General features: G+C 50.9%; 2 protein-coding genes across 2 annotated transcripts in view; both read right to left on the bottom strand.

The window, feature by feature from the left end:
• LOC144823685 (protein mono-ADP-ribosyltransferase PARP14-like) overlaps positions 1–24,547 on the bottom strand; it is a 1,720,771-nt gene that overhangs the window by 1,386,577 nt on the left and 309,647 nt on the right. The gene's annotated exons all lie outside the window — the stretch shown is intronic.
• On the bottom strand, positions 17,273–18,564 carry LOC144824288 (zinc finger MYM-type protein 1-like). The gene is made up of 2 exons (XM_078683415.1): positions 18,453–18,564; positions 17,273–18,330 (listed from the first exon to the last, which is right to left on the bottom strand). Exon 2 carries the CDS (start codon positions 18,305–18,307, stop codon positions 17,273–17,275), a length of 1,035 nt encoding a protein of 344 aa, XP_078539541.1. The 5' UTR covers positions 18,308–18,330; positions 18,453–18,564.

The raw sequence follows: 24,547 nt of genomic DNA, 5'->3' as shown, positions 1-24,547 counted from the left end.
GGATTTTGTGTGAGGCAGGCAGGGAGGATCTTTTGAAACCGGGGGTGCCGGTTGGCATGGGTGGGTTTACAGCATCTAAAGAGGGAGGCGGCTGGTGGAGTAGCAGCAGCAGTGGCAGCATGCTTGCCTGCAGTCAATAAACAAAAGTCAGAGTCTGTGGAACAAGTTAACACATTACTTCATAAGGCTTTGGGGCAAGGTGTCATGTCAGAGCAGCAGTCTGAGGTTCCGGTGGAACCTGCGGCGGATGACGCAGATTTTTTGTGCAGTGAGCGTGCAGCAGCAAAGTCGTGCTGTTCCTCTCCGAGGAAGAAGGCTAGCTTTGGGAGGGGCAGTGAAGTGTAAGGAAGGAGCATGGAGGTAGTAGCCGGATGTGTCAGCCACCCATGTCAGGAAGAGTGGCACTGCCGGAGGCTAATGCGTCTTCATTGGTGGAAACCGGCCCCCTTTATCATGGGCGGGTCATCAGCAGCACTTCAGGTGGCAGTAACAAGTGTGTGGAAATGCTTGTGGTTTACTCGCCTGTCAGCGGAGAGTCAGAATTAAAAAGGAGGCGGTTTGCGTCTCCATTAGCAACCCCATTCAGAGGTGAGGCGGAGGAGGGGTTATTAGAGGAGTAAATAGAAGGGGCCAACCCCTCTAAAGCATCTCACAAGTTTTGTGGTGTGGGTATTTCCTTCAGTAGTGAATCAGCAGGGAACGTGGAGGTTCATAGCAACTCCACAGGAGTTATGGGATATGTAGTGCCGCTCAAATCAGTTAATTTGGAAGCCAGTGATAGTAGCAATAAGGTTGAGGCTCATTGTAAAAACAAAAAGAAAAAAATCAAATCAACAAAGGAGAAACAGCCGCCCTCATCCTTTTGGACCTATCAGCAGCTTTCGACATGGTCTGCCACCGCACCCTAACAGCACGCCTCGATGACCCCGGAATCCAAGAGAAGGCCTTGGCCTGTACCACATCCTTCCTCTCTGGCAGAACCCAGAGCGTCTGCCTCCCACCCTTCCGCTCCAAGACCCCCGACATCATCTGCGGCGTTCCTCAGGGATCATCCCTCAGCCCAACGTTGTTCAATATCAACATGGCACCACTCGCCCACGTCGCACGACAACATAGTCTCAACATCATCTCCTACGCCGACGACACCCAGCTGATCAGCTCCCTCACCGAAGACCCCCACACCGCCAAAGCCAACCTCCACAGAGGAATGAAGGCCGTCGCCGAATGGATGAAGAACAGCAGGCTGAAGCTGAATTCAGACAAGACGGAGGTCCTCATCCTTGGCTCAACCCCCTCAGCCTGGGACGACTCCTGGTGGCCAACATCGCTAGGAAAAGCCCCAGAACCCACCGACCAGGCATGCAACCTGGGGGTCATCCTCGACTCCGCCCTCTCCATGACCAAGCAGATCAATGCCGTCTCCGCTTCCTGCTTCAACACCCTCCGAATGCTCCGCAGGATCTTCAAATGGATCCCCTCCGACACGAGAAGAACCGTCACCCAGGCTCTCGTCACCAGCAGACTGGACTACAACGCCCTCTACGCAGGAACAACAACCAAGCTCCTGAGATGACTGCAACGCATCCAGAACGCCTCGGCACGGCTGATCCTCGATGTCCCCCTCATTCACGCACACAAAGCCCTACACAATGCTGGACCAGCATACCTCAACGACCGACTCAACTTCTACACCCCCACCCGCAGCCTCTGCTCTGCCAACCTCGCCCTCGCCACAGTTCCACGCATCCGGAAAACCACCGCCGGCGGCAGATCCTTCTCCTACCTCGCCGCCAAGACTTGGAACACTCTCCCCACCGGCCTACGACAGACCCAGGACCTGCTGGCCTTCAGAGGACTTCTCAAGACCTGGCTTTTCGATCAGTAGCCACCCCCCCAGCGCCTTGAGACCCTCACGAGTGTGTAGCACGCTTTATAAATGTAATGATTGATTGATTGATCTTATAACCAAAGAGTTGCATCCAACGAATGACCAACGTCATCTTAAATGAATGGGATTTGCAGGGACGAAAGTAAACTTGAGACCATTAAGCAGGACCTAATAGCTTATGTGGCAGAGATTGAAGCCCAGCTAGAGAACCCGGGAGGGGTGCGATTAGCAATATGATGAACGTTATTTTGAGCAGTTGCCCCAACACTTTGTTGTCCACCTGCAAGTTATAAAGCGGAAATTGGGGACATAAAAAAACAGCAATCCTGGTTCTCACATGAGTGTAGACTTCTGAGGTGCCAACTCTCTACGGCATTTAAAACGAAGAACACGGTTGCCGTGCAAGTGCTAAGAAGGTCCTACAAAATATCCCTAAATAGAGCAAAGAGGGAGTGGGAAAAGGCCAAATGGAGACAAATTGGGGAAGAATGCGCCCTTAAAGACTCCAAAAAAGTTGGAACCCTAGTAGCAAGGGGGACCTGGAGAGTCAAACACCGCTAGCTAACAATATCTCAGCCGGTGCCTGGCAAGATCACTATAATACGCTATACACCAGTCCAAAATATTCCACCATGAAGGTAACCCCTCTTGATCTACCCTTAGTCAAAGCCATGGACCTCTTCACTAAGAGTGAAATTCGGACCTCAATCGAGTTAATCGTTCCATCAAAAGCCCTGGGTCCTGATGTAATTCCAGGCGACCTGGTCCTACACGACAGAGACAACGGGTCCATCTATATAGTGGCACTCTTGGGCGCGCTTGAGGAAAGCAATCCCTTTTACGCGGCGAGAGGAGCGCCTGGAGAAGGGCTCGCTCTCACTTTTTAAGTAACTACCAAAATATTTATAACAATAGTGTGTTGCACGATATTTGTATTTTGCACAGTCCTTACCTGTCCCAGTTCCCCGGTCCACGCCAATCATTTGGTTTGTGTGGAGGGACGCGGGACGAGATTCGGGGCTCCGGAAGTGAATCACGACTTCCGGGCCTAACTGCCAATCAGCTGCTCGCAGCTGTTAGCCCACACACTTTAAATACAGCTGCCTTTCAAGTCGCGCTGCGTATGCGCTTGAGGAAGGCAATCCCTTTTACGCGGCGAGAGGAGCGCCTGGAGAAGGGCTCGCTCTCACTTTTTAAGTAACTACCAAAATAATTTTAACAATAGTGTGTTGCACGATATTTGTATTTTTGCACAGTCCTTACCTGTCCCAGTTCCCCGGTCCACCGCCAATCATTTGGTTTGTGTGGAGGGATGCGGGACGAGATTCCGGGGTCCGGAAGTGAATCACGACTTCCGGGCCTAACTGCCAATCAGCTGCTCGCAGCTGTTAGCCCACACACTTTAAATACACCTGCCTTTCAAGTCGCGCTGCGGACGCGCTTGAGAAAGGCAATCCCTTTTACGCGGCAAGAGGAGCGCCTGGAAAAGGGCTCGCTCTCACTTTTTAAGTAACTACCAAAATAATTTTAACAATAGTGTGTTGCACGATATTTGTATTTTTGCACAGTCCTTACCTATCCCAGTTCCCCGGTCCACTGCCAATCATTTGGTTTGTGTGGAGGGACGCGGGACGAGATTCCGGGCTCCAGGAGTGAATCACGACTTCCGGGCCTAACTGCCAATCAGCTGCTCGCAGCTGTTAGCCCACACACTTTAAATACAGATGCATTTCAAGACGCGCAGCGGACGCGCCGCTGTTCGGCGCGCCAAAGGCAAGCCCGTCTGCGCCCGACCGGGACCAGGGGACACGAACCCTGGCAGTTCTTTGAGAGGTATCCTTACTTACAGTGCCCAGACACTGCGGGGCATGACAGGGCTCACTAGTCTCAAATGCCGACACTCACTAGATGTTGCTAATAGCCCCCCCGGCTGCTCCCACTGTAATTTCAAGTTTCAACTAGACAGTGAGACGGCTCCCTCTCTTCGCCCTCCCTTAAAATTTTATTTACTGAACTGTCGCTCCCTGCCCAAACACTCAGCTGAAAACTCTCTGTTAATAGAAGATCTTGAACCTGATGCAATATTTCTCACTGAGACCTGGCTACAGGATGAAGCAGACCCAGCTGTCACTCAAACCCTACCACCTGGCTACCTGATCAAAAGAGCGGATCGCAAAACCGGCAGAGGGGGAGGGTTAGCGATAATCTTCAGGGATCATCTTCATTGCCGGTCCTCTATTGAGGAGTTGCCAAACTGCAGACATATTAATTTCTCCTTTGAATTCTCGCCCACTAGCACTTTCTCTGGCTTACTGCTCTACCGCCCTCCAGGGCAATTTCTCAGTGCACTCCCAACTATTGTCGCCAACTTAGCACGCTCCCCAGCCAATTACACAATTCTGGGGGATCTCAACATCCACCTTGATGACCCCTCTGACAACATGGCCAAAGAGCTTTTATCCAGTTTATCAGCACTCCAAATCAACCAGAAAGGCTTCGCACCAACACACACAAAAGGTCATCTCCTGGATCCCATGCTCAGTAACGCACGGAATCTCCAGGTAGATACCCCCATTCCCCTCCCTTGGACCGACCACTCATTAATTCCTTTTACCTCGGAAATTGTAGCCAGCATCCCCCCCAAGAGCACCACTAAGACACAAGAAAGGAAATGGTCAAACCTCTCCGCTAGCCAGATCCAGAGAGGGCAAACAACAACTTCAACCTCTGGATCCAAAGCTCATTAGACACGCTAGTTCCCAAAAGATCCTTCCACCAAACTAAGGGAGCTCAAACAAACCTGTAGGAAATTAGAAAGGAGCTGGAGACTGAACCCAACAGAAGAGAGGTAAACAGTCTACAGAAAGGCAATTAGGAAATATAAGTCAGAAATTAAAACTGCTCAATCCTCCTACGAGGAGAAAATCAGTGCAGCCGCAAACTCTGCTAAGGAGGTTTCTCGCATCGCCAAATCCCTGGTCATCATACCCCCCAAAAAACCCTATCCAGAGGATGCACCCGTCCGATGCAACAATCTTGCAGAATATTTTCACCCAAAAATCGAACTGATTGTCCAATACTTCTCTCCCTCCCAGAACGACTCCGTCGAGTCCAACACAAGGAGTCCTTCTCCCAACTCCCTATGCTCCCTAGCAGAGTTCCCCCTACTAGATGAGGTTTCCCTAAAAGCAATCATACCTAGAGTGACCTCGAGCTCTCCATTAGACCCCGCCCCCCCCGCGACACATTTCCTTAGTTGCTGATGCGATATGCCCAGTCATCTTGGCTATCGTAAATGCCTCCATTTCAGCGGGCACGGTCCCCCTTGCCTGGAAGTGCGCCCAGGTAAGGGCCCTCCTGAAAAAACCCAGTCTGGATCCCTCCAACTTGGCCAACTATCGACCCATATCCCTCCTCCCCTGGCTAAGTAAGCTGACCGAGAGACACATAAACTCCGTTCTAGTACAGTACCTAGAGTCCAACAATCTGCTTCATGTCTCACAAACAGGCTTCCGCCCCCGTTTAGGGACAGAGATGGCCCTTCTGGCCGTAACCGAAGAGGCTCGGAGACTTTTGGATCAGGGCGGCTCAGCAGCTATTATTCTTTTAGACCTCAGTGCCGCTTTCGACACTGTTGATCATAATATCCTGCTGAACCGACTAAAAAGTCTAGGAGTGACCCACTTGGCTCTCTCCTGGCTACAGTCCTTCCTTAAAGACCGGTTCTTTCAGGTCTTCGAAGGCTCCTTCAACCACTGGCTGCTTAGCTGTGGGGTCCCTCAGGGCTCCTCCCTGAGCCCCACACTTTTTAACACCTATATGGCTCCTTTAGCTGAGGTAGTTCTTCCATTCGGTATACAGATTATAACATACGCAGATGACACCCAGTTGGTGGTGTCACTGAACCATCCAGAGGGCTCATCCAGCTCTCTAGGCAGCTGCCTTGAGGCAGTAGCCGAATGGATGAAACTATCCCACCTCAAACTAAATGGCGATAAGACTGAGCTGATGTTTTTGGGTAAACTGCCATCTCCCCTGTCGGCTCAGCTATGGCCAACCTCCCTTAACCCAATGCCTGCTCCAACGCAGCAGATTAAGAGCCTCGGCATATAGCTCGACAGCTCTCTGTGCTTTGGCTATCAGGCCACCAAGCTAGCGGCTGCTTGCTTTGCCCTGCTGAGGATGTTAAGGAAAGTTCTTCCCCTGCTTCCCTTCAAGGCGAGAAGGATATTGGTGCAGGCTTTAATACTCTCCCGCCTGGACTACGGGAATGCGCTGTACCTGGGCGCCCCACAGGCAACCTTGCAAAGACTCCAGGTAATTCAGAACTGCGCAGCCCACCTTCTGCTCCAAATCCCCCAGAGACAATCGGCTAAACCCTCTGGACACTGCACTGGCTCCCGATCCGGGCCAGAATTCAGTTTAAGTCTGTGTGCCTGGCTCATAGAGCCATGTGGAAATCTGGTCCGGCCATTTCACACTCCCTGGTCACCCCCTATCAACCCTCAAGAAATCTTCGTTCCAGCTCAGCCTTCCTCGCACTCACCAGGGAAGACCATCGCGCGTGGGGTGGACGCTCTTTCTCCCTGAATGCCTCAAACCTCTGGAACTCTCTGTCCCCCTCTCTTCGCAGTGAGCAAAACTTACTAGCCTTCCGCAATCTCCTCAAAACTCACCTGTTTCACAATGTGCCCTAATTGATTTGCCTTCCCCAGGCGGTCCATAAGCGCTATGAGGACTCATGGTAGAAATGCGCTATATAAATATAATTTCATTCAATTTCATTCTAACACCATTGCATTTGGTGCTTTAATCCCCGATTCATGAAGGGTGTGGAAGTGGTTTCCATCTTTAAGAAAGGCGAGAGGGGGGCGTGGCTTGGACAGCAAGCATGGCGGACGCAGCTTAGTTGAGCTCCGTCCCCGCCAGCCAAACATCCGCAGATTGATCCTGTACTTCCCACTAAGCAGTGACCCCGAGGGTCGGGTTCGGAACCGGAGACCAGCGGGCTATCGCCAGAGATTTTTCAGCCGGCTGAGTGCCCGGGGGGCTGGGTACCGACGATCCAGGCCAGTGCGGCCTACGGGGTCAACGGCAGCCGGGGTGCTCGAGTGTGGCGACCCCAGTAGTTGCAGCGCAAAGGCGGCTGAAGCCCGGGCGGAGGTCGGCAGGCTAGCGGCGGCAGGAGGTCGCGACTGTCCCGGAGCAGCCCGGAGAAGCCCCGGCTCCCAGCCGGGGGGTGCGGACCTAGCCGACGGTACTGGGGGAGACACGGAGCGGAGGGACCCGGCCCGTGGGCCGGGGCAGCACAGCCACACAACAGCATAGCAGGCAGGAGGCAGCCCTGCTGAGTGCCCCCAGGCTGGATCCTACCGGGTGACGCCACGTGACGGAGTGGGCAGCGAGCTGGGAGCCCGGCCGCACCCTTGGTGAGAAGGACGGACGGGAGAGAGGCCTGCACAGGCGGCCGCAGCCGGGGACCTCGATTTTCGCGCACCCCGCCCGGGAACCCGGGAAGCAGCTGGGGGGCCTAACCTTGGCGGACACTGGTGGAGAGAGGCGCAGCCGAGTCTACAACACCTTGGGGCCCCTGCCGAGTGAGCGGAGAGTGAAGGGAGGGACTGCTCCTGCAACAAGGTACGCGGGTAGGGGATCGTGGGCCCCGCCGCCGTGACTGCGGACGGGCGGCTCGCCCGACAGGAGCCTGCATTTGCCTAGCGACTAGGGGAAGTGGTGTGGGGCCCCGGAAGCTCGGGCAGCCGCTGTAGAAGTGAAGCAGAGGTGGCCTGCGATAGCGGAGACAGCGGGGGGGTGCCTCACTCAGCGTCCCGGCGGTCATCTCGGACCGCGGTGGGGGCCCCCTAACGAGGAGTGCGAACGGTGGCCGGAGGCTCTACTGAGTGAGCTTAGACATTGACGCAGCTGGGCAGCCATGACCCATGGCGCAGGTGGAGGGGGGGAGGCCCTAAGCAAGGCCCGATGGACAAATTTGCCGGACCGGGGGCAGCGCCGGGGCCTCCGGTGGATCTCAGGCGGCTGGGCCAGACAATGCGGCGCTGATGGCGGCCATCACTCAGTCCCGCGATGTGTTAGATACGAAGATCGGGCGGTGGAGTCAGACGTTACTCTGCTACGCCAGGATCTGCACAATGCGGTCTCCCGTATCACGGAGGTTGAGACACGCATCTCAGGGGCAGAAGACGACATAGTGACCCTAAAACGTAAAGTGGCTAATCTGGAATCCGTCCAAAAAGGCTTGGCGCACCGGGTGGAGGATGCAGAAGGGCGCGCCAGGCGCAACAACCTCCGCTTTGTTGGACTACCCGAGGGCTGTGAGAAGGGAGATATGGAGTCGCTTCCTGACGAGGTGGCTGGAAAGCTGGACGTCGCCGGACACTCTCTCTCGCTGCTTTATAATTGAACGGGCACACAGAGCCCTGATGCAAAAACCGCCGGAGGGAGCGCGGCCGCGGCCTGTAATAGCTAAGCTCCTCAATTACCACGACAGGGATGTGGTCCTGAAGCAGGCCAGGGCGAAAGAACCATTGCGGTACGAAAACCATACTGTCATGATCTTCCCAGACTATACCCGCATGGTGCAACAGCAGCGCCAGTCTTTTGCAGCAGCCAAGGCCCGACTGCGGGATCCTGAAATACAGTATGCCCTTCTATATCCGGCCCGTCTGAGAGTGGTGTTTCAATCCCGCACACACTTTTTCGACTCCCCGGAGGAGGGGTTTCTGTGGACCGACGAAATCAGACCGGTGAAGGCCACCACTCCCCAGGGAAGAGGCACCGACTCCCAACATGACGAAGCACAGACAGAACCCTCTCGCGAGGGGGCGCAAGGGTAATTGGAGATCCAGATCACGGCAGCGGTCGGCGTCAGATGTGGCCTCCGAGAAAGCGATGGGGGCGACCGAGAGGCAGAAGAAGGGGACGTGAATTGACTTCGAGTCATATAGCAGACCTACTGTTACAGCCCTCTGCTTCATTGAGGCCCCGTCCGGGGGCATATCTGGGGGCATGTCCATACGGGGAAGAATGTGCGACTTTAATGTATGAATGAAGGTTCCGGAGAACGCCTGGAGGGTGACTGGGGATGGGGGGGGGGGTTTCTAGAGGCGGGGAGGGGGTCCTTCTGGGAGGGTTGGTGGGTGTAGGTTTCAGGGTAGTTGCATAGGGGTATGGGGATCCATTGGTGGAGAAGGTCGTTGACCCCGCGTTTGGGGTGGAGGCCCTGCTTCACCGCGACAGGTACTTCATTGTTTCTTGAGGTATGGGGTAGAGGGGAGGGATTCGGGGAACGGTTCACGGTTGTTTCGAGGGGGGTTTGCACGGTCTGGACAATGTTCCGGTGGGGGTTGAGAATGCGCACAGCAGGCAAGAGTAACGCTCATTGGATGCAAAGGGTTCTGGATGTTGAGCCCGGATGATGGGGCGGTAGAACCCGGGGGCACACTTCGTGTCCTTAGTTGGAATGTAAGGAGAGTGCTGGATAAGATCAAGCGGGGGGCAGTATTGAAACCGGCCAAAAGGGCAGGGGCGGATGTTGTAATGTTGCAAGAAACGCACCTCCTGGGGACTAAAACACTGTGTCTTCAGAGATTTGGCTATACACAGGTCTTCCATGCTGGATTTACCAGAGGTTCCAGAGGGGTGGCTATTCTGATACATCGCAGAGTCCCATATGTCCATTCCACCCACTGGCTTGATGCACAGGGCCGATACATCTTTGTCCAGGGCACGCTGGGGGGGGAACGGGTGGTGTTTGACTGTGTGTATGCTCCGCCCCCTCTGCAGTGGTCCCTAGTAGAAAAGTTACTAGCGGTGTGGGCAGAGGTCCCGAATGGACTGGCGATCATTGGTGGAGATTGGAATGATGTGTTAGATCAAGCGCGTGATAGGTACAGGCCGGGAGGGGGTAGGGAGGCGACAGGGCACACCATATTGCATGATATGATTAGAAATCTTGGTTGGGTTGATACATGGAGACTTATGCATGGGGAGCGGCGGGAGTACACCTTCCTCTCAGCGGTCCACAAATCCTTCTCCAGGCTGGATTATATCTTTGTTCCCCTGGCGGCCCAGGGTAGGGTGGAGGCCGCAGACATTCTGCCACGTGGGTTGTCGGACCACTCCCCCACGACAGTTAACATAGGTCTGGATCAACGGCGGCAGCCATTTCGTTGGCGGCTCGCGGTCTGGCACCTGCAGCTAGGGGATTATCAAGCACACATGAAAAAGGCTATCGCGCAGTATCAGGCTTAAAATGTAGGGACAGTGGCGACCAAGGGGACACTCTGGGAGGCTATGAAGCCTACGCTGAGAGGCGTGGATATTGCATGGTGCGCGGCGGCTAAGAGGAGGCGTAGGGAGACCCTGACTCAGGCCGAGGCGGACATTAGGGAATTGGAGCGACGTAGTGGACTGGACGGGGAAGACCGACAGGTAGAGCAGTTGCTGCTGGCACAGCAGTCCTATGCCTCAATGTTAATGGACGAGGCGCGGCAGATGTGGCTGGCTACCCGCAGCAGAGTGTATCAATGGGGGGATAAATCAGGGACGATGCCTCATAGATTATGTCAGGGTCAGTTTCATGCTCAGACCCCCCCCCCCCCCCCCCCCCCGAGGATCCTAGATGACTCCGGCTCCTTGATGACAGACCCCAAGTTGATAGCGGAGGGCTTTGCGGCATACTATGCGGACCTATACTTCCCACATGAAAGCATAGACGCGGACCTGGTCGCCAAATTCATAGACGACTTGCCGCCACGAGCGATCACAGATGAAACCCGCGAACGCCTAGACAGGCCCCTGACAGAGGATGAGTTGGGAGTTGCTCTTGGGTAACTGAACACTGGGAAGGCTCCGGGCCCGAATGGCTTCCCCAGCGAATTCTTTAAGAAATTCCATCTGCAGCTGGGAGCCCATTACAGAGCGGTGGTAGAGGAGGCTAGGGAGCAGGGTTGTCTGCCCCAAGACTGGAGACACGCCGAGGTGGTAGTGTTTCACAAACCAGGTCGACCCCCTGAGCAGTACGCATCGTACCGTCCGATTTCTTTACTAAATGTGGAGGCCAAGGTTTTGGCCAAAGCGCTGGCCAATAGATTACTACCATATATTTCCGAACTTATCCACCCAGACCAGGCCGGATTCATGCCCCGGCGGGCGACTCGGCACAACATTAGGAGAGCCCACGTCGCGGTTGCGGCGATTCGGTCCTCTGGGGCGCAGGCGGCACTATTCCTGGCTGATATGGACAGGGCATTTGATTCACTCAGCTGGACGTATCTGTTCTCGCTCCTGCCGCGACTGAACCTAGGGCCGGTCTTTGTGTCATATGTGAGGCTGCTGTATACCGAGCTGACGCCTCTGTTAGAGTGGCAGGGCGGTGTCATCGAGATTTGCCATCCAGAGGGGCACCAGACAGGGCTGCCCCCTCTCTCCATACCTATTTGCCTTGGCCGTGGAGCCCCTGGCGGCCTGGGTCCGGATCGATGCGCAACTACGAGGATTCGAGTGGTCGCGGGACGTATCAGACCGTATCGCATTGTACGCGGATGACGTTCTGTTCTTTTTAACGGATCTTAATAGATCGGGGCCTCGCCTGCTGCGTATACTGCAAATCTTTGGCGAAACCTTGGGCCTCTACATGAATCCCCGCAAATCTACGCTCTGGGTGCTGGGGAGTGGTCCGACGTTGGGAGGCTGGGCATCGGAACTTCAGAAGGCAATAGGGGGCTTTAAATACTTGGGGGTATTTCTGACAGAGATACCGGCAGTCGCATGGGAGCGCAATGTAGCACCGGTCTGGGAACGGAACCAAGCTGATATTAAAGTGTGGTCTCGTATGCCGCTGACCATTTATGGTAGATCGGCTATATTTAACATGGCGGCCCTACCCAGACTGCTGTATCTGCTACAAAATTATCAGTACCCAATTCAGCCCTCTTGGTTCAAGCAGGTAGACTCTGCCCTGGGGCAATTCCTCTGGGTGGGCGGCTCGATTAGGGTGGCATTGCGCACGTGTTTTTCGCTCAACATATTGCGGGGGGCTGGCGACCTCTGATGTTCTTTCCTACTACCAGGCATCGCATCTGTTAGCGTTAAATGATTGGTGGTATGGGGAGAGAGGTGACCCGGCCTACGCACTAGAGAGGCTGTTGATGGAACCTTATACGCTCCACACATGGCTCTACGAGACGAGGGGGCGCAGGGCCCTGCCGTCAGTGACACAGGTGGTCTTTGATATTTGGAGACGCGCGTTGCGGCGGATGGGGTATTGGCGGACCCTGACTGAAGAAACCCCCCTGTGGGGCAATGGCCGCCTACCAGGCCTGGCGTCCCTCTCGGGATTTGCGGGCTGGGACGCCATCGGTATCTCCCGATTGGGGGATGTTATGTCGGAAACGACGCTTAAGTCGTTTCAAGAGCTAAGCACAGAGTTCCACATGCCCCGCACACAATTCTTCCTGTATCTACAGTTGCGTCATGCCTTGGCCCCGGAACTGGAGGGCTTGACGTCCCTTCCCGAGTTTAGCCCGCTGGAGGCCCGAGTATTTATGGGAAATATTGACACAAAGAAAATCTCACGTATCTACCAGTCCCTGATCATACACTGCTCCTCCGACTTGCAGGCACTTAAGGACACCTGGGAAGCTGAGGTGGGGCCGCTGGAGGAGGAGGACAGGAACGAGGCGTTGGGAGGTCCTAGAGGAGCGGCCATATCGGTCCGTCTTCGATTGATACAATTCATATACCTTCACAGGGTGTACTATACAAGAAAGAGGCTTTGGAGGGCGGGCCTAATTGGTTCCCCGGAATGTACTAGGTGTGGACATGAGGAGGGCACCTTCTTCCATACAGTATGGAGTTGTGAACGCTTAAGTAAATTCTGGAGTGGCGTCTGGAATGGTATGGATGAGGCGCTGGGTTGGGTGCTCCCGCGCACGCCGCGGTTGGGGTTGTTGCATGTGCTGGAGGGGGTGGGAGGCAACATATATAAGCGACACCTGCTGTTACTAGGTCTCACAGTGGCCAATAGAGACATTGCGAGGGCCTGGAAGAACCCACAGGCCCCATCGCTCATAGCATGGAAAAGGGACCTGGATTTCTGTATGGGGATGGAGAAACCTATATTTCTGGCTCGGGGCTGCCCCAGCAAACACTTCAAGATTTGGAAGAGATGGGCCGATTACAGGGGCATTTGGCTGGAGCCACCAGTGGAACCGGACCCTGATCTGGAGGTTTGAGTGCGCTCTATTGTGGGCTGTGTGTGTGTACATGACCGGACATGTCGGAAACCGTGCAGGGGGGGAGGGATCCGGGTGGGATCGAGTTTGGGATAGTTGGGGAGGGACAGGGGAGGGGAAGGGGGTGGATGAGCTATATACATTGATCCCGATGCGTTGATTATAAAAGTACTGATGGATTGCATTGTTGTATATGTATGCTGGTGTCCTGCAGATACCTCTGGGGTACAGGGGTCTGCGACTTTCTGTGTGATTTGTCAATAAAATTTGTTTTTAAAAAAAAAAGAAAGGCGAGCGGAACCTCTCAAGGAATTATAGGCCCATAAGCCTCATTGATTGCATACAGAAAGTATTTAGTTGCACCGTTTTGGCTAGGATCCAAGAATGGATATGTGAGAACAACATCCTGCCTCCTTACCAAGCGGGGTTTCGCCAGAAGCCAGGGACAACAGATCAGGTCTTCCTGTACCTCCCTCTTCGTTGGAAGGTAGTGACCATTGGCAAGGGAAGTCTTTATGTTGCATTCATCAACTTGAAGACTGCTTTCGATCTTGTACCCCGAAGCACTTTTTGTCAAGTACTAACAGATATGGAGCTGCCCATGGAAATTATGAACCTAATTATTAGTCTCCACGAGGACAACTATCCCAAAGTGCGCTGGGATGGACAAGCCAAATTTATTGACACTATCCAAATCAATAGAGGTGCACCCCAAAGGTGCTTTCTGGCACCAACCTTATTTTCGCTCTACATCAACCAAGTTGTTGAATATCTATTATTGATTCCAGCAGATGCAGCAAGGCTAGGGCCTGAAAAAATTGTAACGCTACTATTTGCGGACAACACCCTCCTAGTCTCAAAGACTCCTGTCGGCCCCCAGATGCTTATAAATCAATTCAAAGCCTTTTGTGACATGCAAGCCCTAGCAATCAATACAACAAAAACAAAGTACATGATGTTAAATCCCCATAAATCATATAGCGGATGACCGACTCAAGGTGGTTTCCCGCTAGAGAGGGTGGATAGCTTTGAATACCTGGGCATCAAACTATCAGAAGATATGTCCTGGAAACCGCATTTAATCAAGGCAAATTTGCAGTACAAGCAAATAATTTGGGTCCTAAAGAAAGAACACTGCCGCTCATACACCAAACCTGTCACAGCCGCCCTTGAGTAATACAATTCTAAAGCGGTGAGCTGTGCCTTATATGGGGCCTAACTGTGGGGCTTTGAAAGACTGGAAAATCTCCCCATGTCTGAGAATAAATTATTAAGGAGTTTGGTGTCACTTCCCTCGAGTACACCACTCTATCTTCTAAAGCTGGAAATGGGCCATAAATTTGTCGCATACTTAGCCAAACCACGCCCACTGCTTTTTGGCAGAGAATAAAAACGACCCCCGAACTGTGCTCGTATCCCACTGTACTTGAGGAAGTTAGTTCTCTGGATATATTTAATAAGATAGGCAGGATAAAAACACCAAGTGCCTCTTAGAAATTAGAAGGATCAAGGGCCAATGGGATACTTCTAAACCCCCTAGTGCCTCCTAGTAAAAAACAAGTGAAAGCCCTGCATTGGGACTGGGTAGCTCAGATTGAATCCAGGAGCACCGCGAGGGGCAGGCTAACAGCAGAACATGGTGATTTTAAAACAACTAGATACTGACTACTTTGACCTCCTCCAGTCACCAACTGACAGAAACGTATATATCCAGTTCAGATGCTGCATTCTCTCTCTGAATTCTTTTATAAGCACCTGGTTTGGCAATTGAATACATTCTAAGACCTGTCCTAGCTGCCTTGCTCCAAACGAATAACGTACACACGTCCTTTTCACCTGCCAGGCTTAATCCCGCCCAAAAGGCAGGTGGCTCACGCCAATATGTAAACAGTATTGAAATTTCGATCGGGGAAGACCAGTGGGTGTCCCACTTTTCTAAATTGTACTGTACCCATGATAACACTGCCCTTACTGAGGATTCTGGAACAGCTCCACCATGTCTTCTCCCAATTGATATTGATTTCAATACGGACGAGGTAATTTTAGCAATCAATGCTAGCATAGGCAAAAAAGCTCCGGGTCCAGATAGTATACCAGCGGAACTGTACAAATCTTGCCCCCTGCTGTGGGGCCCATTATTAACCCTGGTCTTACGGGCCTGTTTACACAAGGTTTCAACCCGACCTGGACGGAATCTATACTTTTCCCCATTTTTAAGAAGGGTGACGGCAATGACCCGGCCTGCTATAGACCCATCTCGCTGCTGGACTCCTTTGTGAAGGTGGCCGAGCGTGTCATTCTAAATAGACTGCAGTTGTGGGCTGAGGGCACTGGTGTCATCTAGAAGCTACAGTATGGATTCCGCCAAGGCCTGGGAATTGTGGAACAGAGTTTGAATCTATGCTTCCTACTGGGGAAATATATACAGGCTAAAAGGCAGTGGCGGCTGGTGACATTTGAAAGTGGTGAGGCGTAAAATGTAAATCGTACTGCACCGCAGCGAGCGAGCGTAGCGAGCGAGCCCGAACCCCTTAAGGAGGGTTCGGGGGGAATTCCCCCAGAGAAAATTTTGAAAAAAGAGTGGACAAATGGTGCATTTTCATGCAAATTTGTGAAAGCAGGAAGGTTAATAAAGCAATTGTGAAAGTGCAGTTATTACATTAATAAAGTGGTGTCATATAGCATAGGTAGCTGCTTATTCATCTTCATAATAACCACAGAGCTTCATAACAGACTTTGAAACACAATGCATTGCTGAGTACCTCACAGATGTATTTTAATAACAAACAAATAAACAGGACGCAAACTAGCAGCATTTAATTTTCATGCAAATTTGTGAAAGCAGGAAGGTTAATAAAGCAATTGTGAAAGTGCAGTTATTACATTAATAAAGTGGTATCATATAACATAGGTAGCTGCTTATTCATCTTCATAATAACCACAGAGCTTCATAACAGACTTTGAAACACAATGCATTGCTGAGTACCTCACAGATGTATTTTAATAACAAACAAATAAACAGGACGCAAACTAGCAGCATTTAAATAGAGTGTTCACTTTTTGTAATGAAAATCAGCACGTCTGTTTTTCATGGAAGCAAACTTCTCAATGACTTGAACATTGAAGTCTGGTATTCTTTTAACTAACTCACTCTCTATGGAAAGCATTGCTAAGGCATTCAGCCTTTCCTGAATCATGGTATTTCTCAGGAATGTTTTAATTCTATTCAAAGCGGAAAAGGAACGTTCCGCCTCTGCTGTTGTCATCGGTGTGGTGATGAGTATTTTTAATAAAGTCACTATTTCTGTTAGTGTGTTTTGCATGTTAAGGTTCAGAATTAAAGCAAGCAAAGAAATTGCATTAGTGGCCTGCCGGTATACATGCATTCCATACAGTACAGTTAATTCTGTTCTCAGATCCTCTTTGTTGAGCATAGGGTAAGCATCCACAGCGGTATTCAGTGCTTGCTCAGGGAAGGAAATATCATATTTAGCAAACAGATCACTTTTTAGTAATGTGGCACTCACCAAATGCTTTTTAAAAGAAAAGCGTTCCTTTGCCTGCATAATTATAGTGTCACATATCTCTTTGGAAATTCGGACTAGACTGCTGATGTCTTTTCTGCGGTTAGAGAAAGTAGAATCATTTGGCAGTGTGCTGTCTAAATTGTCAACCTCTTCTCTGACTTTCGTTATGCTTGTGACAAAGTCGTTGATAGCTGTTTCCACATGGATAGTATCTATTTCACGTTTTTGTAACGTGTCATACAGTGTTTCAACTTTTAGCATTATTTTAAAAAACAAAAACAGCAAAAACTGAAACTCCCTGTCTTGCAGTGTTCTAGCAAAGCCACGGGCCTCATTCCGGCTTTTGTAGTCAAACTCTTGATTGGCTTCTATGGTGTCAAAACATTTCTCAAGATCAACCCTATATAGGTATATTAGGCGGATTGTACGGATGTGAAAATTCCAACGAGTTGGGCCTCCCTTTGGAATCCTTCTGTTAACAATGGTATGAAGTACCTCCGTTCTTTTGGGGGAGCGTGAGAAGAATGCTGCCATTCCTCCTACATCCAAGAAGAATATCTTTGCCTCAGAGATCTTTGTTACTGATTGTTGCATAATCAGATTTAGTTGGTGGGCATAACAGTGCACGTAATGGGCATAGGGTACACATCTTTAATTTTTTTTTGTACTCCACCGGAGGTTCCACTCATTACTGCAGCACCATCGTAGCTTTGTGCAATCAGTTTTTGTTTTTGAGGCTGCTCTGGAAAAATGAAGTTTAGTTCCTGTAGAATAACTGAAGAAATGCTTTCTGCACAAGCGTCTTTTAAATGGGTGAATCCATAGAAGCGTTCCACAACTTTGTTGTCACTGTCAAGGTATCGAAAGACCAATACTGACTGTGTATTCGTGGCCACATCAGTGGTGTCATCAGCCTGAATAGCCACAAAGTCTGTGTTTTTCAGCTGTTGTACGATAGTGGTTTTTACAATCTCTAGCATGCACTCAAGCAGTTCATTTTGTATGATTTTCGAGGTGCCCTTGAAGACTGTAGCACTTGATAGATGTTCTTCGAATACATGGTCTATGCTTGCTATTAAGTCCACAAGCCCTAAGAATATACCAGGATTTGCAGAGCCTTCCGATTCATCATGCCCTCGTAAAACCAGTTCAAAATCACCACAGAAACGAATGCAGTCAATGATTTTTGATAGCACGTGTCTATTCCTATCAACTGCTTCATTGTGCTTCCGTATATTTGTTTGGTAGGCCTCGCTTATGTGGGCTTCAATCGGTTTATCTCCCAACATTCCCAGTCTTGTCAGATTTTCCATATGTGTTTTCGTGTGTGCATGCTTCTTTACTTTATCTGACAAATGCTTCAAGTCTTTTACTCCTTTTTTGGTCCAAGGAGTTTCACCACCAAACAGCAGGCAGGGGAAGCAGAACAGAGTATTTGTTGAAGCACATCCTGTAAGCCAATCAACTTTTGTGTACCAGGTGTTTGTGAAAGAACGTGTGTAAAGCTTCCCTCTGTCTAGGGAACTTTGTTGTAGGTTTAGGTCTGGCCGGTAAGGTCCTAATTGTTTTACAATTAGTTTGTCTTCACGTTTCAGTCCAAGGAACGGCTTTGCAAGTAGATGCTCTACTGTATTCATGGTGTTACCAATGTTAGTGTTACCTGTCAATAATCAAAGTACAACGTATGAGGTTTGGTGCATGTATTTAGAGGCCACCCACCATGTACACAACTTACATAGCCCTGGACTACTAGAATGTAAAATATAGCAGCAGTTTCCTTACCTTAAACACTGGGATTGTTGGCTGTGTTGTAGCGGAAAAGGAGGTTGGCGTCTCTTCTTCTTTGCTTGATTTGCCCAAAAATTAGTTCGGCAGCCTGGGGCTTTACCAAATGCTGAAAAGCAAATACAACAAAATGTAGTTGTGTCAACCAAACACACAGACTTTTAACAAAAGCACTCAAACTGTAAATTATGGGCAGGCATGTACAGTGGTGTAACGCAAAATGAGCCCCCCCGTAGCACGTAGTGAGCGGTTGATCTATAAATTATAGAGGTAAAATCTTCTCCAGTGAAAATTAATCTTCCTTTGAAACAATACATGCACTATGGAAAATATGCAACAAATACAAATTCAAAGGAAGACTGAAAACTGGTATTTTGTTGTTATTGTCATTGCATCCAGATATATGATACAACAAGTAACATCATACTTACAAGAAGTCAGGACTACTGGCTTTGTCGATGGTTGTTAGTTGCAAAAGATAAATAAGCAGCAACTGTGGCTTGTATATAACAATGAAAAAGCTTCCACATAAAGCCCTGGTGACGGTTATTTTACAATTTCTAGAAGAAGCTAGTCTTACACTCCAAGTGTGGAAAATGAATGGAGTAAGCAGTGAAAACAGCCAGACCCACAAGTCACAGAAGGGGTCTGAGAGGTAAGGAGTAAACATTACAAGAGGGCAAAAGAGTCAGGAAGGAAAGAAGAGCAGCGTGAGAAATGAGGGGGTGAAACATTAGGAGGCATTACCGAGGAGGAGGGAAGACGCTTTTCTTGGCATGACGGTGGGGGAAGGTATATGATATTACTCTTTCATTATTATCGTCTAACTTTTAAGTCTACATTGCCTATCCACAAGATACGGTACAAAAGGGGGTGGTGATGGACGGAAGGCATGGCTTGGCAGTTTGGGCTGGACTGTTCCCATGAGGCACAGGGTCAGACTGATTTGCATATAGCCATGTCTGAACTGGGGTGGCAGAGTGGGCTAAAGAACGGTGGTGGATTAAACCCTGATCTTTTGACTGGGTGTGAGTGTTTGATTGGCTCAGATGCTCCGTCCATCACCACCACCCCTTTTGTACCGTATCCACAACATACGCACAAGGTGGTGTTTACACATGCAGATCCTGATCTTCAAAAATCAGGATAAATTGTTTTGGTTGTACTAGTATTTTTGTTTAGATCAGATATAGCACCTGATAGACATCCATTCGTAACTCATTTTTAGCGTTACCAGTGAGTAGAGAGGGTCTGATCAAAGACGCTTCTTTTTGCATTCCCCATCCACAAAAAGAAAAAAAATACCTACTATGTTTGACTCCAATCAAGACACCCAAGCAAGCTCTACTTTGACCCGTTTGAATCTTAAACTAACATTTGCTAAGAGTTAAGTTCAAGAAAACAATCAAAGTGCTACCTCTCAATAACACCAATGTCATACATATCAGCTCCATGAGCAAGACTTTAACAGTTGAGAAATACTAAAAGACAAAACTACAACATCTTAGATGATGGCTTACATCCCTGCCTGCGATGCACAACTCGTCACCATGCGGGAGGTTCCTCAGATAGCGCCGAGAGGCCATGTAAATGGCTGGCCGGGATGGCCAAGAGAGTTAAACACTCACCACTGAGAAATGTGGTGGCATGCAGGTCATATATTCGAATCTCTGCATGGCCAACTCATCCTTCTACCCTTTTGAGCTCAGTGAACTGATCAGGTGCAAACTGGGTACAAGTTTAGCTACATAGATTAGAAGCAGAGGAGTTGTGGTAAGTGCTACATCATAAGTTATAACTTAATTTATTATAACAAAATTAACATAACCTAGAGTAAATTAACAAAAATGCTTCATGTTTTCATAAAACTACCTACCATGCCCTTATTGCCACGCAGCTGAAACTGACCACACCAGAGACCAAAAGCAAGCATTTCAGAGGAAAGTTACCTTAGCTCGAGTTGTTGTTAATTGTATTTGATTGTTTAAGCAGACCGCGAAACCAAATACAACCACAATCAGTGATAGAAGTGGGCGGGGACGGAAGGGCACGCCACTTCTAAAAAATTGTTCAGTCCGTTCCCCTACTTCTTGCTTTCAAAAAAGCGTCCCGGACGGCAAGAATAGTCCAACTTAACTTTTTTCATTCCGCTTCCAGGGGCTGCTCGCACTTCTCTGATGTACGCCAGAGGCTGCAGCAGCCCCCACGCCCCCTGAGCTCGCACAGACTGAGGGCAGGCCATTGTCATTCCGATTGAGGCAGATTAGCCCCTTTAGAATGACAATGCGCCTGCCCTCTGCCTTTAACATATCAAGTGCCCCTGAGATCGGAGTTGATTAGAGAGGAGCTTTCCCCAAGCAGAGTACTGTGGGATACTTGACACCTTTGTCAATGTTGTACACGGAGTGAAGTGAACTGGGCAGGAGCAGTGACCACACTGACCGGACAGAAGAGGCGCCAGGAAAGGAGAGGTACTAGGGCAGGAGAGGTGTCGGGGCAGGAGAATTGACAGGGCAGGAGAGGTGACGGGGCAGGAGAGGTGACGGGGCAGGAGAGGTGACGGGGCAGGAGCAGTGACCGCAGTGACCGGACAGAAGAGGCGACAGGAAAGGAGAGGTACTAGGGCAGGAGAGGTGTCAGGGCAGGAGAAAGGACAGGAGCGGTGAAAGGACCAGGAGCAGGGAACAGGACAGGAGCAGGGAACAGGACAGGAGCAGGGAACGGGACAGGAGCAGGGAACGGGACAGGAGGAGGAAACGGGGCAGGAGCAGTGAACGGGGCAGGAGCAGTGAACGGGGCAGGAGCAGTGAACGGGGCAGGAGCAGTGAACGGGGCAGGAGCAGTGACTGGGCAGGAGCAGTGACTGGGCAGGAGCAGTGACTGGGCAGGAGCAGTGACTGGGCAGGAGAGGCGACGGGACAGGAGAGGTGACGGGGCAGGGGAGGTGACGGGGCAGGGGAGGTGACGGGGCAGGGGAGGTGACGTGGCATGAGCTAGAGCAGTAACCGGGCGTGAGCGGTGAAAGAACAGGAGCGGTGAAAGGAAAGGGGCGGTGAATGGGGCAGGAGCGGTGAACAGGACAGGAGCAGTGAACGGGGCAGGAGCAGTGAATGGGGCAGGAGCAGTGAACGGGGCAGGAGCAGTGAACGAGGCAGGAGCAGTGACGGGGCAGGAGAGATGACGGGACAGGAGAGGTGACGGAGCAGGAGAGGTGACGGAGCAGGGGAGGTGACGGGGCAGGGGAGGTGACGGGGCAGGGGAGGTGACGGGGCAGGGGAGGTGACGGGGCAGGGGAGGTGACGGGCAGGTGACATGACAGGCAGGAGACATGATGGGCAGGAGAGGTGATGGGCAGGAGAGGTGACGGGCAGGAGAGGTGACGGGCAGGAGAGGTGACGGGCAGGAGAGGTGACGGGGCAGGAGAGGTGACGGGGCAGGAGAGGTGACGGGGCAGGAGAGGTGACGGGGCAGGAGAAGTGACGGGGCAGGAGAAGTGACGGGGCATGAGCTACAGCAGTAACCGGGCGTGAGCGGTGAAAGGACAGGAACGGTGAAAGGACAGGAGCGGTGAAAGGACAGGAGCGGTGAAAGGACAGGAGCGGTGAACGGGGCAGGAGCGGTGAACGGGGCAGGAGCGGTGAACGGGGCAGGAGCGGTGAACGGGACAGGAGCGGTGAACAGGACAGGAGCGGCGAACAGGACAGGAGCGGTGAACAGGACAGGGGCAGTGACGAGGCAGGAGCAGTGACGGGGCAGGAGCAGTGACTGGGCATGATAGGTGACGGGGCAGGAGAGGTGACGGGGCAGGAGAGGTGACGGGGCAGGAGAAGTGACGGGGCATGAGCTAGAGCAGTAACCGGGCGTGAGCGGTGAAAGGACAGGAGCGGTGAAAGGACAGGAGCGGTGAAAGGACAGGAGCGGTGAAAGGACAGGAGCGGTGAACGGGGCAGGAGCGGTGAACAGGGCAGGAGCGGTGAACAGGGCAGGAGCGGTGAACAGGGCAGGAGCGGTGAACAGGGCAGGAGCGGTGAACAGGGCAGGAGCAGTGAACAGGGCAGGAGCAGTGAACAGGGCAGGAGAAGTGACGGGCCAGTAGAAGTGACGGGCCAGTAGAAGTGACGGGCCAGGAGAAGGGAGGGGGCAGGGGAATTGATGAAGCAGGAGTGTTGATCAAGCATGAGCAGGAGTACTGACTGGACTGGAGCAGTGAAAGGGCAGGAGCAGGCGTTTCCCAGGGCGACTGGAAGGGTAGGGGGCCAGTTTAGTTTGGGGGGACCGGTTTTGTACAAGTGCAGGAGTTTTAAAAACACTGCAAAGTTCTTTGTATATTCAGCAGGTTTCGGTCAACAATACAACTGCCAAGATAACTTTGGTGATCAATGTACCTGCTGGAGAGAGATGGGAGCATGTTTTGTCTAGTGGCTGTTTTACTCATCTAAGGTAGTGCAGAGTGGTAATATGCCTGCTGCAAAGAACATGTACCATGCATATCAAAGAGCAATATGTTATGTGCATAGTTCAGTGGGTACTGCTTTGTGTTCACTTCCCGAATGAAAGGACACTTGAATACATATGGCCTGGCAGTTCGGGCTGGACTGTTCACATTGGGCGCAGGATCAAGACTGATTTGCATATGGCTTGGTCCAAACTGGAATGGCATGGTGAGCAGAAAACGATGGATTTAAGCCCAGATCTCTGAACTGGGGTGAATGTATGACACTGTTCTGCCTTCTGTCCATCAATTGTTTTTTGTGCATTTGTCACCCCGAGTGGGACAGGTATGCTCAGACAATAGTCCCGTGCTCTCCATGCCACTGGAATCAAGCTATCCTGGTCGATGAGGGCTGAAAGCCCGAAACCGGTCCTAGGATGCTTGATTCCGGTCCAGGGAGGACCTGGCCTGGCAGTTCGGGCTGGACTGTTCTCATTGGGTGCAGGATCAAGACTGATTTGCATATGGCTGGGTCCAAACTGGAATGGCATGGTGAGCAAAGAAACAATGGATTTAGGCCCAGATCTCTGTACTGGGGTGAATGTATGATATGGTTCTGGATTCTGTCCACCAGTTGTTCTTTTTGCTATATTATGATTGAGCAGCTAGCTGGCTGACATGAATATGAAGGAGCCTTTGCGGGTTTCCTTGAGTCTAGATTCTCCTGAAGAGTCCCTTTCTCTTCTGAGCCTTGCTTAACACATTTGTCCATAAGGATCCCTGTATTCATGACCTCAATGTTTGAGACAAAAAAGAATCATGGATTTCTGAACAATGAGAGTAAAAGCATTAAGGTAACATGTTGTTCCTGCTTATATTTCACATGCTTTACATAAACCTGTATTTCCTATGCGTGTTTGCTTTTTGCTGAATTAAACCTCAAATAAACATATCTATTCTTTTAATTAAATAATGTTATAAGCTGTAACTGGTTAGTGAAATGCTAAACGTACAAAAAATTGGTATGTTTTGCTATTTCTAGCCACACCCCCGACTCCGCCCACTGATTCAATCTTCGGTTATTCCCGCCCCCTGATTCTCCACCCACAGTTCCCCTACTTTTGTTTTCCCACTTCGACCACTGACCACAATGCACAGAAATCAGTGGGAGTCCAAGCAACTGATTAATGCATGTGACCAAAATGGTCTGTGAGAGCACACGCTCGGACATCTGTTAGCACTTGGGAGGTTAAAAGTGCCATTAAATTACACAGGGGGGCAATGTGAAGTCAGCCTGTGAGACTTTCCTGTCAGACCTTCTCTGCCAAGACACATGACTTTGCGGCACATTTGCAAAAGGCTATAAAAGGCAAGATAACAAGACTTGCCACATATGGTTTAATGACGTTAAAAACCTGAAAGATCACCCAGCCATACGTCACTTAGCAGGAAAGACTGCGGGAAGAAGGCTCGCAGCGACAGTATAAATACTACCAGTACCTAACCAGACGATAATTTATGGCAGCAGCGCAGGGACAAACATCAGAGTATCGCCGAGTGCAAAGGGCTGGCGCAGACAGTGATAAATACGCCGATGGTTGGGCTGCAAGGAATTAAATGAAATATCTCTACACTTGCACAGAAACACTGGGAATTAATA

Source organism: Lissotriton helveticus, chromosome 3_1 (genome assembly GCF_964261635.1).
Source record: "Lissotriton helveticus chromosome 3_1, aLisHel1.1, whole genome shotgun sequence".
Classification (NCBI taxonomy): Eukaryota; Metazoa; Chordata; class Amphibia; order Caudata; family Salamandridae; genus Lissotriton; species Lissotriton helveticus.
Note: the sequence above shows the minus strand (reverse complement) of the source record. Positions and strands in the feature narration are given on the sequence as shown.